At 39.2% G+C, this 16,724-nt stretch overlaps 1 protein-coding gene across 2 annotated transcripts in view; it reads right to left on the reverse strand.

The window, feature by feature from the left end:
• Nucleotides 1–2,922: 2,922 nt before the first annotated feature.
• Nucleotides 2,923–16,724, reverse strand: part of TTC21B (tetratricopeptide repeat domain 21B) — a 450,819-nt gene continuing 437,017 nt past the window's right edge. For both annotated transcript variants that reach the window (XM_029605659.1, XM_029605657.1), the window contains exon 29: nucleotides 2,923–3,177. In XM_029605659.1, the coding sequence (XP_029461519.1) occupies nucleotides 3,100–3,177 (78 nt within the window). In that variant the 3' untranslated portion in view covers nucleotides 2,923–3,099. The remainder of the gene's footprint in view (nucleotides 3,178–16,724) is intronic.

The following is a 16,724-nucleotide window of genomic DNA, read 5'->3' on the forward strand; positions in this document are numbered from 1 at the left end:
TGGTAGAGAGTCTTGATGCCATTTTGAAAAGAAAGGTCAAACAGACCATGTGTTTTCCGCACTCCAACCCTTTTCCACCAATGACTGAACATATGGGGACAGACAAAGTTCAAAACATGTATAACCTAGAGGAAAGGCGAGATAGTGGAGACATGATAGAGATATTTAAATACCTCATCATTTTATTTATTTATTTGTAGAGTTTTATATACCGTTATTCGGTAGAGCCATCATAATGGTTTACAAAATATGCAATTATCATACAAAAATATGCAATTATCATAGTAGTTGGGCACAGTAAAACTTTGTGAACAATATACATTTTTCTTAGTAGATGTATAACAGTAGAGAGAGGAGAACATTTTCATAAAATTTAACGTATTAAGTCAGAGAGCAGGGAGGGGTAGAAAGGGAGGGTAAGGGGGTACATCAGCAGAGCAGGAAGAAAGAGGATTATGTATGCGAGTTCGGTTCAAAGCACAGGAGATTGGTCTCTTTCAAATGGAAAGGAGATTATGGGATCATGGGATAAGGTGAAAGGGAGCAGGAGAAATCTAAGAAAGTAGTTCTTTTTTATATTTATTATTTATAGAGCAAAAAGTATATTTCAAACAACTGAGCACATTACATAAACCAAACTATACATTGTGAACTAACCATCACATACCCATTTAGATATCAAACAGGCCAGAATACCATATATGGACCTGCAACATTCAACTTGCAGCTTAACAGATATTTTGCCCATTTCAATTAATTTTCTCTCCCCCACTTTCTCACCAAAGTATTGTTCGGGTGACAACAGATACAGTAAATTTAACAGAATGCGCCACAATAAGGAACAAAATGCGTTCAGCTCAGATCAATTATCCATCCTTTGCATTTTAGGAGCAAAGAAAAGAATCATACAGAATATGAGATAGAGTGCCTCACCAACCACAGGCCCACCATCAAAGATCTGATTTAACATTATTCATAGCACGTAAGCGGGATGGTACAAAATAAGCCAGTCTAATAATTTTATATTGCTGCTCAATAACATCTAGAGAGTGGGAATATTTCCAAAGGTCAATCCACATCGAATCGCATTCTTCCTGCTGAATTGACTGACCCTGCTCTTTAAATTCCTTTATATAGCCTTTTGTCCATGGACCAGTGTACAGCCTTATAGATTTTACTCAGCCGCCCTTTCGGATTCTTATTAAGAAAATGTGTTCATTCTAGCACAGTCAGAAGTCTATCAATACATTCCTTAACTCCACTACATCCCTCAACTGCATAAATGCAAATAAAAAGGAGATCAACTGGAATCGTTCTTTAAAATCTGTCCATGAACAGAATTTCCCGTAAAGAGTTGTGTTAAAGTCTTCAGAGATGATCCCTGCAGCAGAGCAGAGATCCATGGGCGCCAGAGCTGAACAGGACCTCAGAGCCCAGCAACAGGGTAACACCCAACAATCTCTGGCTATTTCTCTCTCCCTAAACTACCACCACCACCTGGTAGCTAACCTAGAACCTAACTTGGACTCTGAGAAAAATTGTTTCCATGTCATCGGATAATGCCACCCATTTGTGATCAACTTGCTTGTTCACAAAGAAATAGTTTGTTTTATGGCAACCATTCTTGGACTGACTTCAGACACTCTTAGTATTAGCTAAGTGCTTGATTTTGATTTAACCTGTTTCCCTAATGAAATACTTTAAATACACATAGCTAAAATAAAATATTCAACAACTCTTTTATGCAAAATGTTCAGTTCTTATATTAGGATATTTATTTATTTAAAAAATTTCTATACCGTCGTTTAGTGGTATACCATCACAACGGTTTACAGATAGGCACATAAATAAATTTGGTTTGGATTATAAATTAGCTAGTAGGTGCCAATACATTTTCAGTTACATGATTCAAATATATGCTATCTGGATCGTGGATTGGAAATTCCATTTATATGACTAATAGAATATCCATATATGAGATATACTGTACTCTCTTAAATTAATATTTAGGTATGAGAAAAAATAATAAAGGAGGGATAACTGCTATTTGGTGACTTTTAACAGTGTGCCGGAGTTTTTTTTCTTGTCTGTTAGTATTCCTTACTCCCCACTCTCATTGTGGAAAGCTTTTTTGAAGAGCCATGTTTTTAAACCTTTTTTGAAGAGTTTTAAATCTTTCATTAATCTTATTTCGAGTGGTATTGTGTTCCATAATATTGGACCGGCTAGGGATAATGCTCTCTCTCTTACTTGCTTCAGTTTTGCTGTCTTTACAGAGGGTATGGTTAGTAGAGCTTTATTGGCTGATCTTAGATTTCTCTGGGGGACATGTAGTCGTAGTGCAGTGTTTAGCCAATCAGTATTTTCCTCATAGATTAGTTTGTGCATACTGTTTTAAATTGCACTCTTTGTTCAATTGGCAGCCAGTGTAATTCGGCGAGCGTTTGAGTGATGTGATCCCTTCTGCTTTTTCCATTTAGTATTCTGGCTGCAGAGTTCTGTAAGATTTGTAGAGGTCTTAGTGTTGTATATGGTATTCCTAGGAAAAGTGTGTTACAATAGTCTGTGCTAGTGAATATAAGTGCTTGTAGAACAGTTCGAAAGTGCGCTTGGGTTAATAGGGGTTTTAGCCTTCTAAGGACCATTAGTTTGGCGTAGCCTTCCCTAACTTTCACTGATATGTGCTGCTTAAGATTGAGTTTGTTGTCAATTATTACACCTAGGTTTCTGGCTTTTTCAGTTAGTTCCACTATTTGATCCTTTTTACGTATGATGGGATTCTGTATTAAAATATGAGGCACTGTCATGTATAGAAATATTAATATGTTCCAAGACTGTATCATGTAACAACTTTGATAACAAAAAGTATAACAAATGTATAAAAGAAGATCCCCTGCCCCTACAAAAAAATACTTAAAAAAATCAGCAGTAAAGATCAATTTTATTACATGTCCCTATGGCAAACAGAATCCAAATTTTACACAAATATTACTGAAAGTCAAACAATTTTACAGATGTGAACATTACAGACACAGTATTCTCACTGTTCACTATGAACACCAGGTAAAAAAAAATTCTAGCGAAGCATGGCCGCAAGGCTTAAGTTCTTAAAGCTGCCCGGGACTTATCCAGTATATCCTTTCTTATTTTAGGGTAATTTGGGTGTGCTTCCAAAACCTGTTAGAGAAGAACAAAATAAATAGTTATGAAGTATTGCAAAAAAGCAAAAACATAGTACTTAAGATGTGTGGTCAAATGTTAGAACTGTAATTAAGGAGAACTCCAGAAATACAAATTCAATTAATCTCTTAGGGGCCAATGTATTAAACTATATTAAGGATAATACAGTATTAACACTGGTTTAACATGCACTAACGCTGCATTACCCTTAACATACATGTGTGGTTAATCTGTGTTAACATGTGTGGTTAATGCAAAATTAACATAGGCTTATATGTTAAAATATTAATGAGCTGCGCCACATACAAATGTATGCAAATACTCCTTAATATTAAAATAGGGTTAATGTAAACTGAATCAATGCAACATGATTTGGATTAACCCTGCAGTAATGCAAAAAAAAACCTTCCTAAGCAGATCTAACGCTGGATGGGCATATAAAGGTTCATAATAACAGATTCATGGCTGCTTAGATTGCTCATCTGAGATTGGTTTCTAATGAGGCTGCAATCTGGACTTTTGTCCACACATTTACATCCCATTATTGTTTGGACATTGACTCCAGACATAACCATAGGTTGGGCCAGTCTATGCTGCAATGTCTCTGAGAGTCAGAATAGAACTCTATCGCAGCTATGTAGATGTAGGTTAGATTTAAAAACCCTCCTCTCAGAGGAAGGAAGGGTGACCAGAGGAAAGCCGCTTTGGCTAGTGAATGCCTTCTTTCCTGAGAAAGGGAGAGAGGGCTGTGTAGCTGGGGCTTTCCTCTTGGGGACAGGTGAAGAAGAAGGGCTCTGAGGGTGGGACTTCCTTCTTCAGGGTGGGGAAACGGATGAAGAGTCCAGGGGACTGTGGGGGAGTGGGAGGGAGGGAAGGAAGGAAAAGAGGGTTTTTCGGGGTGGCTTTTCTTCTCTAGGGTGAGGAGACAAGAGGGAGGTGAGATTTAATGGGGGGGGGGCTTCTTTCTTTTGATGGGGGTGGGAAGGGAAAAAAGAGGTTACAAAAGTTATCATGGCAGCATCAGACGCTAAAGTCGATCTTAACCAGTTGCAAAAATGCTGGCTCATTACAATAACATATCCGTGATATTGCTCACAAATCCCCAGGTTTATTGCCCTTTAGCACACTGGGATTTTAACATAGGGTTTTGCAAGAGATAATGCCCATGTTAAAATCAACTGATAATGTGTGTTACTAGATTATTTTAATGTGGGTGAGTACACTGGCCCCTTAATTATTGACCTCTGTGAGACACTGAGCAGATACGATCTCTCTGAGTCTCAATTTATAATATTCTTTTCCTCTTCATTTTGATAGTCTCATGTAAATTCACTTGCAGGATCAGTAGTCAGGATGGCTGTAAGCATGTAAAGGACAGGGGGACTTTGCAGACTATTAAATAAAGTCTCCTCTGCTTTACCTAGATTTGTCTACACATTTCTACAGAGCAGTTTGAACTGTATATAAACTCAATTTATTATTATTAATTCATAGTCATATAACCTCTGTGAAGACCAATGCCCTCAAAAAATGGGAAACTGCCCTCTCAGACATAAGCGCGCTCCTCACCAGCATCAACTCAGCCATCAATCCTGACAAAACCGAACTCATGATAATCTCCCCCAACAAAGGCAACAACAAAGAATCCTCCACACTCTCTCCTCTCCCTTTGGCCATCTCTACTGAAAATGTCAAAAACCTAGGTGTCACTATAGACAGCCATCTTAATTTCAAAAAACACATCAATAATACTATAAAAGATGGATACTTCAAACTGCACACCCTTAAGAAACTAAAACCCCTCCTATATCAATGTGATTTCCGCACAGTGCTGCAATCCCTATTATTTGCTAAAATTGACTACTGTAACGCCCTCCTGTTAGGCCTTCCCAATTCCACCATCCTACCGCTGCAAATGTTACAAAATGCTGCGGCCCGTATCCTCACCAATACAAGAAGGTCAGATCATATCACTCCCATACTTAAAGAATTGCATTGGCTACCAGTTGCTCAAAGAATCACCTTCAAAGTCCTATCACTAATACATAAGACCCTATACACTGAGAACAATTCTGGTCGCCGCATCTCAAAAAAGATATAATTGCGATGGAGAAGGTACAGAGAAGGGCTACCAAAATGATAAGGGGAATGGAACAACTCCCCTATGAGGAAAGACTAAAGAGATTAGGACTTTTCAGCTTGGAGAAGAGACGACTGAGGGGGGATATGATAGAGGTGTTTAAAATCATGAGAGGTCTAGAACGGGTAGATGTGAATCGGTTATTTACTCTTTCAGATAGTAGAAGGACTAGGGGACACTCCATGAAGTTAGCATGGGGCACATTTAAAACTAATCGGAGAAAGTTCTTTTTTACTCAACGCACAATTAAACTCTGGAATTTGTTGCCAGAGAATGTGGTTCGTGCAGGTAGTATAGCTGTGTTTAAAAAAGGATTGGATAAGTTCTTGGAGGAGAAGTCCATTACCTGCTATTAGGTTCACTTAGAGAATAGCCACTGCCATTAGCAATGGTTACATGGAATAGACTTAGTTTTTGGGTACTTGCCAGGTTCTTATGGCCTGGATTGGCCACTGTTGGAAACAGGATGCTGGGCTTGATGGACCCTTGGTCTGACCCAGTATGGCATTTTCTTATGTTCTTATGTTCTTAACATGATCTGGCTCAATAATGCCATTCAGTTCCGCAAACACTCCAGAACCCCCAGACCGTAACACGCAGCCACACTCCAATTACCCCCTCACAAAACTACCAGACTCGACACAACTCGACCTTTGCCATAGCTGGCCCCTCCTGCTGGAACAGTTTGCCACCTGATCTTCGTCAGGAACTATGCCCAAAAAAATTCAAGCAGAAACTTAAAACATGGTTATTCTTAAAAGCCTTCACATAAAGTACCCAATATCACCTCCAGCTATTCCCCTCTTGCTTTTCCCTGAAACTAAACTTATGTAAATTTGTAAATATGCATTATCCTTTTGAGTTACATAAAGTACTCCTTTCTAATATCTTTATAAAGTTGACGCCTAGTAATCTATTATACCTAATGTATTTAATGTATTTATCCTATGTATTAATTTTAATGTAATCATCTTATTTCTATTTTTTCATTTTTCCTCCCCTTCCCCATCCCTGTTTGCATTCCCTGCTCTAACTTTTCTTTGTTATAATCTCCTAAAGACCTTTCTTAAGTTGAATATTAATTGTAAAGCACTGCCGCTATTTTCTATCTGTTCCAGCGCTGCTGCTAAAATTTTGTTGAATGTTAACCAACATGATGTTACTAAACGAATGGTGGTATATAAAGAACCTCAAATAAATAAAAATAAATAAATGACTGAAAGTCCAGTTAACCAAGGCCTTTTCTGCTATCAGATTAAGGGGGCAATTGTCAGTTTCCATGAGGAACTTGCAGGCCTGCTAGTTCATTTTCAAAGGGAAACAACCCCTTTCCCTGTGGATAAAAGTTGCAGGCTATGAAACAGCATGCATACTTTGCCAGGCAATTTTCAGAAGCACATTTTACAGGGGTAAACATGTTCACCTGCATAAAATGCTTTGAAAATTGCCTTCAGCATAGTTTTATTCATAGGGAGGGTAATTTGATAAAAGCCTATGTTACACGGACCTAAGCCCACTTTGAAAATTATTGGGTACACATATAAGTCTGCTTAGAAAATTATAGAGTATGCACGTACCCCTGCATAGCGTACCTGTACAAATCTATTCCTGCTTGAGAGCAGAGGTAAATGTGTATGCATTCATTTATCCACATTCTTTCAAAAATCGAAAGTATGCAAATAGTTTCCCCACCCCCAGCTCCGCCTGCAGGAACGCCTCTTTCAAATATGCATGCTTTTATGTGTACAAGCCCTAGGGTAATTTTCAAAAAGCCCATTTATTTTATACACAAATGTTTCTGAAAATTATGCTCAATGCATATAAACAAAGGGGGTTGAATTAGTACAAGTTTGCAACTTAAGACCAGTAGCATCAATTTCCAGGGGCTCAGTCCATTCATGTATCACTCACAAGCATTCATAATTTTATTATTTTAAAAAAGTACAATTGAATTATGAACATTTACAAGAAATGTGCAAATAGACAGTAGGTAGAATCAAAACCTTGATGACTGGTGCTAGTGCTTACAAATTTTAAACATGTACCAATACAACCCCTTTGTGTGTATACTATGTATAGTACTATGTGTTCAATATAGAACATAAGAACATTAGATCTGCCATACTGGGTCAGACCAAAGGTCCATCCAGCCTAGTATTCTGTTTCCAACAGTGGCCAATCCACGTACCTGGCAGTATCCCACATATGCATGTGCATTTTTCACTGATAAAAAGGAAATACAAATAAATATCTTAATGGTAAAAAAAAAAATTTCAAGTGATAGGCCATATCACTACAACTTTATAAGCAAGTCTGACAATAAAAGAATGAACTGCAAGAGTTACAAGGAACACATGCCTCCATAATAACCTGAGGTTCCCCAAATGACAGCTTGAGTGATTTTATAAGCTTGAGCAAGTACTTCAATTACTAAAAGCTTTCAAGAGAGCCTGGCTCTTTACATGACATTTAAAAATAGAAACATGACATTTACATCAAAATAGCTAGCACAAACCAACTTATATTAGGTGGTTAGATTCTTTCCTCTCAAAATTCTAATACAACTTCAGATATCCATGTAAACTTTAACATGCTAATTATGAATAACTAAAATAAATAACTGCTTTCATGACGCATATAGGAAACACTACAAATACAAAAAACATCCATGAAGGCATGCAAGCTTCTGTTTTCAGTATTACTGAGTTGATGAAAATAATAGAGAAAGGAGGTTAACCCTTCTAGAAACTGAGGAATTAATAGTCCATCTCTAATTGCTTTTTGCATTTTTATTATTCAGAGCATTGCGCTGTATATTTCTTGTTGGCATTTGTACCTGTGGAAACCTCCCTCCTCACCTTTTATTTAACACTGTGCTATATATTTATATATTCTTTTGTCCATTTGTAACATATCTACCATATGGAATTATTATGAATTTGGTATGGAAATCTGTCCCCTAGATCATATGGAATGTCACTGTGCATATTTGTTTACACCATGTATTAATAGCAGCTAATTTATTTTATTTCTTTATATTTAGCTATTGCCTTTTCATTGGCATGTTTAAGGAGACTGTAATTGTCATAATGCTTTTGTGATGCCATTAATCACACCGAAAGTTGCTCTTCTAAGTCACTAACTCAGATGCTGATTACAGCTCATTAGATGAAGGACAGGTACAACAAATTATTCAAGGTCTACTTCAGTATGTAAATTTCTATAAACAAAGAATTTTAGCCCAATCTGCAAATGTATTTGATGGCTACTCAAAACATTTTTATGATGGTTACAGAGCTCACATTTACTGTATTTTCAAAATTATTGCATCTCTCTTTCACTGAAACTAATGCTAAATAGCCACTAGCTCGGTTCCTAAGTAATGCACTTCTATCCAGTTCTTCCAGGTCATAACTACGTAGTAGTTTTAATAGGGGCATGACATTTTAGATCTAACCACAACTAGTCCAAAAAATTACACTAGGTAGACTTGTCCACCCAAATATTAGCGATTCTGCAAGACTGGGGGAAAGGGCCAGAGATTCAATCTACTTTTTCTGATACATATGACACTGTCACAATTACATTGTAGTCATCAATGCTCCTTTTGGGGGTAATATTCAAAGCCACTTCCATGCATAAATCCTAGCTGTTATGTTTGGCAGCTCACGGGACAGCCCCCAAGCTGCCACACTCACTTCCATGGCTCCTGCCCAGCCTGAATGCTGCCCGCCAAGAACCGCCGCTGAGAGTGACCTGAAGCGCCACTCCAACACACCACTAATCTGCTCTCCTTAAGCGCACATGCGATCAACCTCTTCTTATTTAAAAGGTCCACAGTGGGAAAAGCCCCGCGGTGCCCTAAGATGACATCAGAGGGGCTGCCCTTTATAAGGGCTCTCTGGACTTCCCTACAACACCTCAGCAACAGGTCCTGCTTCCTGTAGTAGTGCGTGGTGCTTTCCTGATTGTCTTGCCTATTCTCTAATTTGCCCAGTCTTGTCTTATCCAGGCTTGCCTTGTCTCTCCAGCCTACTCTGCCTCAGCTAGTCCACTCTTGCCTCACATCTCCTGCCTCGTCTCATCCTATCTCATCTCTCCAGCCTGCCCTGCTCTCTCATCCAGCCTTCCTTCACCTTCTCACCTGTTCTGCTTCATAATATCCAGCACTGCCTAGTCCATCCTGCCTGCCTGTTGTGTCAGCCCGCGAAGGTGGCGGACTTCACACGTCATCTAGATAGGATTTTAGACGGTGCTGGGGAGGAGCTGGCTGTCATGGTTCATGTGGGTATGAACGACATAGGAAAATGTGGGAGGGAGAATCTGGAAGCCAAATTCAGGCTCTTAGGTAGAAAGTTGAAATCCAGAACCTCCAGTATAGCATTCTCTGAAATACTCCCTGTTCCACGCGCAGGGCCCCTGAGGCAGGCAGAGCTCTGGAGTCTCAATGCAGACTGTGATACATTACAGGAGGACCTTGCAAGACTGGAAGATTGGGCATCCAAATGGCAGATGAAATTTAATGTGGACAAGTGAAAGGTGTTGCATATAGGGAAAAATAACCCTTGCTGTAGTTACACGATGTTAGGTTCCATATTAGGAGCTACCACCCAGGAAAAAGATCTAGGCTTCATAGTGGATAATACTTTAAAATCGTCAGCTCAGTGTGCTGCAGCAGTCAAAAAAGCAAATAGAATGTTAGGAATTATTAGGAAGGGAATGGTTAATAGAACGGAAAATGTCATAATGCCTCTGTATCGCTCCATGGTGAGACCACACCTTGAATACTGTGTACAATTCTGGTCGCCGCATCTCAAAAAAGATATAGTTGCGATGGAGAAGGTACAGAGAAGGGCAACCAAAATGATAAAGGGGATGGAACAGCTCCCCTATGAGGAAAGGCTGAAGAGGTTGGGGCTGTTCAGCTTGGAGAAGAGACAGCTGAGGGGGGATATGATAGAGGTCTTTAAGATCATGAGAGGTCTTGAACGAGTAGATGTGACTTGGTTATTTACACTTTCGAATAATAGAAGGTCTAGGGGGCATTCCATGAAGTTAGCAAATAGCACATTTAAGACTAATCGGAGAAAATTCTTTTTCACTCAACGCACAATAAAGCTCTGGAATTTGTTGCCAGGGGATGTGGTTAGTGCAGTTAGTGTAGCTGGGTTCAAAAAAGGTTTGGACAAGTTCTTGGAGGAGAAGTCCATTAATGGCTATTAATCAATTATACTTAGGGAATAGCCAGAGCTATTAATTGCATCAGTAGCATGGGTCTTCTTAGTGTTTGGGTAATTGCCAGGTTCTTGTGGCCTGGTTTTGGCCTCTGTTGGAAACAGGATGCTGGGCTTGATGGACCCTTGGTCTGACCCAGCATGGCAATTTCTTATGTTCTTATGGATGAGACAATGGTGCAATGAAGAGGGATTCAGTTTTATAAGGAACTGGGGAACCTATTAGGGAAGGGGAATCTTTTCTGAAGGGATGGACTCCACCTTAACCAGGGTGGAACCAGGCTGCTGGCGTTAACCTTTAAAAAGGAGATAGAGCAGCTTTTAAATTAAATCAAAGGGGAAAGCCGACAGTTGCTCAGCAGCGTATGGTTCGGAAGGGAGGTATCTTAAAATGATACAAATGAAGCATTAGTGTTAGGGCATCCCAACAGAGAGTTTCCAATAATAAGAAAAGTAGTCCAAATGTCTATAATTAAAAATTCACCTGAGCTAAAATATTCCAATTTATCCCTGTCAACTGAAAAGCAGAATGTTAATACAAAAAACACACTTTGACATATTTGTATGCTAATGCCAGAAGTCTAAGAAGTAAGATGGGAGAATTAGAGTTTATAGCAGTGAATGACGACAAATTTAATTGGCATCTCAGAGACAGAGTGGAATAATGCTATACCAGAGTACAAATTATATCGCAATGACAGAGAGGAGCATCTTGGTGGTGGGGTGGCGCTTTATGTCCAGGATGGCATAGAGTCCAAAAAGATAAAGAACCTGAATGAGACTAAATTCACAATTGAATCTTTATGGGTAGAAATCCCTTGTGATATTGTAACTGATCAATGCACTGACATTGTAACTGATCAATGCAAGCCATCTCAAACATTGTAAATGATTTACTGTAGTTACAGAGTTTCCAATCTACTACAGTTTCTTCATCTTCCAAGTTCCATTACCCTTGTTTTATTGTAACTTTTTGCCTCTTCGTTGTGATTAATGTTATGGTTAATGTTAAATCCCCCTGTTCCTTGTAAACCGATATGATATGATCTGTATCATGAATGTCGGTATAAAAAAGCACCAAATAAATAAATAAAGTAAGTAAGTAAGAGTATAGTGATAGGAGTATACTACCATCCACCTGGCCAAGATGGTGAGATGGTCAGGGAAATGCTAAGAGAAATTAGGGAAGCTAACCAAATTGGTAGTGCAGTAATAATGAGAGATTTCAATTACCCCCAAATTGACTAGGTAAGTGAAATGTCAGGACATGCTAGAGAGATAACTTTCCTGGATGGAATAAATGACAGTTTTATGGAGCAATTGGTTCAGGAACCGATAGAGGTTCCTGAACAATAGAGATAGGGATCTAATTCTCAGTAAAGCACAGAATTTGGTGAGAGAGGTAACGGTGGTGGTGCCGCTTGGCAATAGTGATTATAATATGATCAAATCTGAAGAGGGACAATAAGTAAATCCACAACTCTAGCACTAACCTTTCAAAAGGGAATCTTTTATAGAATGAGAAAATTTAAAAAAAATCCTGAAAGGTGCAGTTACAAAGGTAAAGAGTGTGCAACAGGCATGGACATTATTAAAAAAATACCATCTTAGAAGCGCAGTCCAGATGTATTCGACACATTAAGAAAGGTAGAAGAAAGATCAAACAATTGCCAGCATGGCTAAAAAGTAAGGAGTGAAAGTCTATTTTAGCCAAAGATCTTCATTCAAAAATTGGAAGAATGATATATCAAAAGAAAATAGGAAAAAGCTTAAGCTTTGTCAAGTTAAGTGTAAAAAAGTGATGACAGGCTAAAAGAGAATTTGAAATGAAGTTGGCAGTAGAGGCAAAAACTCATGATAAAAACTTTTAAAAATATATCCAAAGTAGGAAACCTGTGAGGGAGGTTAGCTGGACCATTAGATGACCAAGGGGTTAAAGGGGCTCTTAGGAAAGATAAGGCCATTGCAGACAGACTAAATTAATTTTTTGTTTCTGTGTTTACTAATGAGGATGTTAGGGAGATACCGGTTCCAGAGATGGTTTTCAAAGGTGATAAGTCAGATGAACTGAACTAAATTACGGTGAACCTGGAAGACGTGGTAGGCCAGATTGACAAACTAAAGAGTAGTAAATCACCTGGATCAGATGGTATACATCCCAGGGTTCTGAAAAAACTACAAAATGAAATTTCAGACCTATTTCAATTGATTTGTAACCTATCATTAAAATCATCCATTATACCTGAAGATTGGAAGATAGCCAATGAAACTCCGATATTTAAAAAGGGCTCTGGGGTGTTCTGGGAAACTATAGACCAGTGAGCCTGACTTCAGTGCAAGGAAAAATCATGGAAACTGTTATAAAGAATAAAATCACAAAACATTTAGATAGTCATAGCTTAATGGGACACAGCCAGCATGGATTTACCCAAGGGAAATCTTGCCTCACAAATCTCCTAAATTTTTTTAAAGGGGTGAATAAACATGTGGACAAAGGTGAACTGGCAGATGTGGTGTATCTGGATTTTCAGAAGGCGTTCAGCAAAGTCCTGCATGAGAGGCTTTTAAGAAAACTAACAAGTCATGGCATAGGAGAGAATGTCCTTTTGTGGATTGCAAGCTAGTTAAAAGACAGGAAACAGAGTAGGATTAAATGGTCTATTTTCACAGTGGAAAAAGGTAAACAATAGAGTGCCTCAGGGATCTGCACTTGGACCCGTGATTTTTAATATATTTACAAATGATATGGAAAGGGGTACGACGAGTGAGGTGATCAAATTTGCGATTGACACAAAATTATTTATTTATTTTTAATTTTTATATACCGGTGTTCCTGTATGACATACAAATTACATCGGTTTACATTGAAACATTGAAACAGAGAAAAAGAATTCGCCCGGAGGCAGTACATGGAACAAGTGGCCAGGAGTATTCCCTCCTGTCTTATCCTTGTTTTCTCTTGAGACTGAGCATTGGATTTGACCTCTTGCCTGGACACTAACTATTCTTGATTACCATGAATGCATGGATATTGAGCTTCCTTGCTTGTGCCTGCCTGCCTCTTACCCTTATCTAGCCCTGGACTTCCATCAACATTATACAGAGTAGTTAAATCTCAAGCGGATTGTGATAAATTTCAGGAAGACCTTGCAAAACCGGAAGATTGTGCTTCCAAATGGCAGATGAAATTTAACATGGACAAGTGCAAAGTGATGCATATGGGGAAAAATAACCCTTGCTGTAGTTATACAATGTTAGGTTCTATCTTAGAAGTTACCATCCCAGAAAAAGATCTAGGTGTCAGAGTGGATAATATATTGAAATCGTCAGCTCAGTGTGCTGTGGTGATCAAAAAAGCAAACAGAATGTTAGGAATTATTAGAAAGGGAATGGTAAATAACACAATGTATATCATAATGCCTCTGCATTACTCCATGGTGAGACTGCATCTTGAATACTGTGTGCAATTCTGGTCGCCGCATCTCAAAAAAGATATAGTTGAACTGGAGAAAGTGCAGAGAAGGGTGACCAAAATGATAAGGAGCACGGAATGGCTGCCTTATGAGGAAAGTCTAAGGAAGTTAGGGTTCTTCCGTTTGGAGAAGAGACAACTGAGGGGGGGATATGATAGAGATCTACAAATTCATCAATCTTTTAAAACAAATAGAAGAAAATTCTTTTTCACTCAGCGCAAAGTTAAGCTCTGGAATTTATTGCCAGAGGATGTAGTTACGGCAGCTAGTGTAACTGGGTTTAAAAAAGGTTTAGATAAGTTCCTAGAGGAAAAATCCATAAACTGCTATTAATTAAGAATCAATAGTAGCTTGAAATTTATTTAATGTTTGGGTATTTGCCAGGTACTTGTGTCTTGGATTGGCCACTGTTGGAAACAGGATACTGGGCTTGATGGACCCTTGGTCTGACCCAGTATAGCATATCTTATATTCCCTCCTGTCTTATCCTTGTTTTCTCTTGAGACTGAGCATTGGATATGACCTCTTGCCTGGACACTAACTATTCTTGATTACCATGAATGCATGGATATTGAGCTTCCTTGCTTGTGCCTGCCTGCCTCCCTCTTACCCTTATCTAGCCCTGGACTTCCATCAACACCATTCTCTAAGAGTCTCTTACCTAAGTCCTGCTGGTCCCCGCAACCCAAGGCTCAACTTCGGGGAAAACCTCCACCAGCTGTCGGTGAGAGCCTATAGAGCTCACCCAATAGGCTGCATCAATCTCACCACAGTAGCAAGGGTCCATATCTGTTACACTGGTTTTATGCGCTTAAGTGGCTCTTTGAAAATAGCCTTAGCAGATAAGTGGGTAGAAGTACCTGTGTAATTTATCGTCCAATTCTTTTAACTCATGCCCAGGTTATCTTTTAAAAGTTGCACATGAACACCTCTCTCTCCCCTTAGCCCAGCTGGTTAATCTCTCTCTTACCTCTGGTGTTTTCCCTGATATATTGAAACAAACTTCTATTTTACCCATTCCAAAAAAAAAAAGAAGATTGAACTGACTTTAGTAATTTACAACCAATTGCCTTACTGACCTCGCTAGCAATGACCATTGAATCAGTAGTATTATATCAGCTGACCAACTATCTCAATGAAATGTCATTCTTCACCCTAATCAACATGGTTCCAGGAAGGTTCATAGTACAGAAACCCTATTACTATCCTCATTTGATACAATCATATGTGGATTTGATTTAAACACTGACCATATCTTGATACTGTTGGATATTTCCGCTGCATTTGACACTTTAGACAATATCCTGCTATTAGGTCTTCAATCAATTGGCATAAATGTTGGGGAGCGCTAGAAGAGCGGTCCGCTTACCAGGAGATGTGTTCTTGGGCCACGGCTCGACCCCAGAGGAACTCCGAGGAGGTGCCGCGGTAGGCGAGGCATGCCCGAGCATGGGTTGAACAGGAGCGAGGCTGGACTGAAGACTGGAGCTACTGACCCTCCTCCGGACCTGCACGCTTCGGAAGACCAACAACGCAATGGTGGTCTTATGAACAGACCTCCAACCATTCCAAGCCCTTTCAGACCTGCCGAAGGGTACGGCAAGAAGCGGCTGTTATGACCCTCGGCGGCAGCAAGCCGCGAACGAGGTCTGTCACTCACCAAGGCGGCAGACCATCCCATTCCCGTTGACGGCACCGGCATCTGCAGGTGCGTTCTGCGGCTGTTTCGTCGCTCAAACATGGCCGCGGCGTTGGCCGTTCTCCTGGTCGCTCCTGGCTCCGCCCCCTTTATTGCTACTCAATAGTTGATTTGTTAAAGGAGCCACGGCAGGTTGGGATTGGCTCCTTCCTGCGGACTCCAGCCTTCGGGGACTATTTAAAGGCAGGGTCTGCACCTCAGACCTTGCCTTGACTTCATCTGGGCTCTTGGTGTTGTTCCTGAGTTTGTTCTTTTTTTTTTTTTTTATTCTTTATTTATCAATTTTTCCAAATTACAACATAAAATAATGTTTAGTACAACGTGTACACATTATCTCTGAAGTACTGTTATAAAGATCAGAAAGTCCATACTTCTAAGTAATTATGAGCCAAAATACAATGTAATCAACATTATAACATTAGGAAGAAAAGAAAAAATAGCGGCTTATTATTTACTCACTGGGTAGGTTCGGTTCTACTTGCTGTTCTTTCAGGTTTTCTAAATAGATCTTCATTTGTTCTGGTTCAAAATAAACAAATCTTTTCCCATGAATTTGCAATACACATTTACATGGATATCTGATATTCACCTGTGCTCCCAATTTTCTAGCTTCTTGACTCAATTGCACAAAAGCTTTCCTTCGTATCTGGGTGTCTAACTATGTCGGGGTATATTTGTACTTTCTGGCCTAAATAGGTCTTATTTCTATTTTTTAAGAAGGTACTCAATATCATATCCCTTTCTTCTAATTGACTAAATGAGAGAAATAGGATTCCCCTCTGCTCAATTTGATCTTCGGATGGAGTTTCTATATAGGCAGTTAAGTTAAGGTCTAAATCGACCTTCGCCTCGTCCTTCTTCTCAACTGTTCCATTTTTTAATGGAGTAAAATATACTTTTGAAATAGAGGGCATTTTTTCTATCGGTATTAACAATATTTCCTTAAGATATTTCTTAAATTGTTCTCTAAGACAGATCAATTTGAGGTTAGGAAAGTT

Source organism: Rhinatrema bivittatum, chromosome 6 (assembly GCF_901001135.1).
Source record: "Rhinatrema bivittatum chromosome 6, aRhiBiv1.1, whole genome shotgun sequence".
NCBI lineage: Eukaryota > Metazoa > Chordata > Amphibia > Gymnophiona > Rhinatrematidae > Rhinatrema > Rhinatrema bivittatum.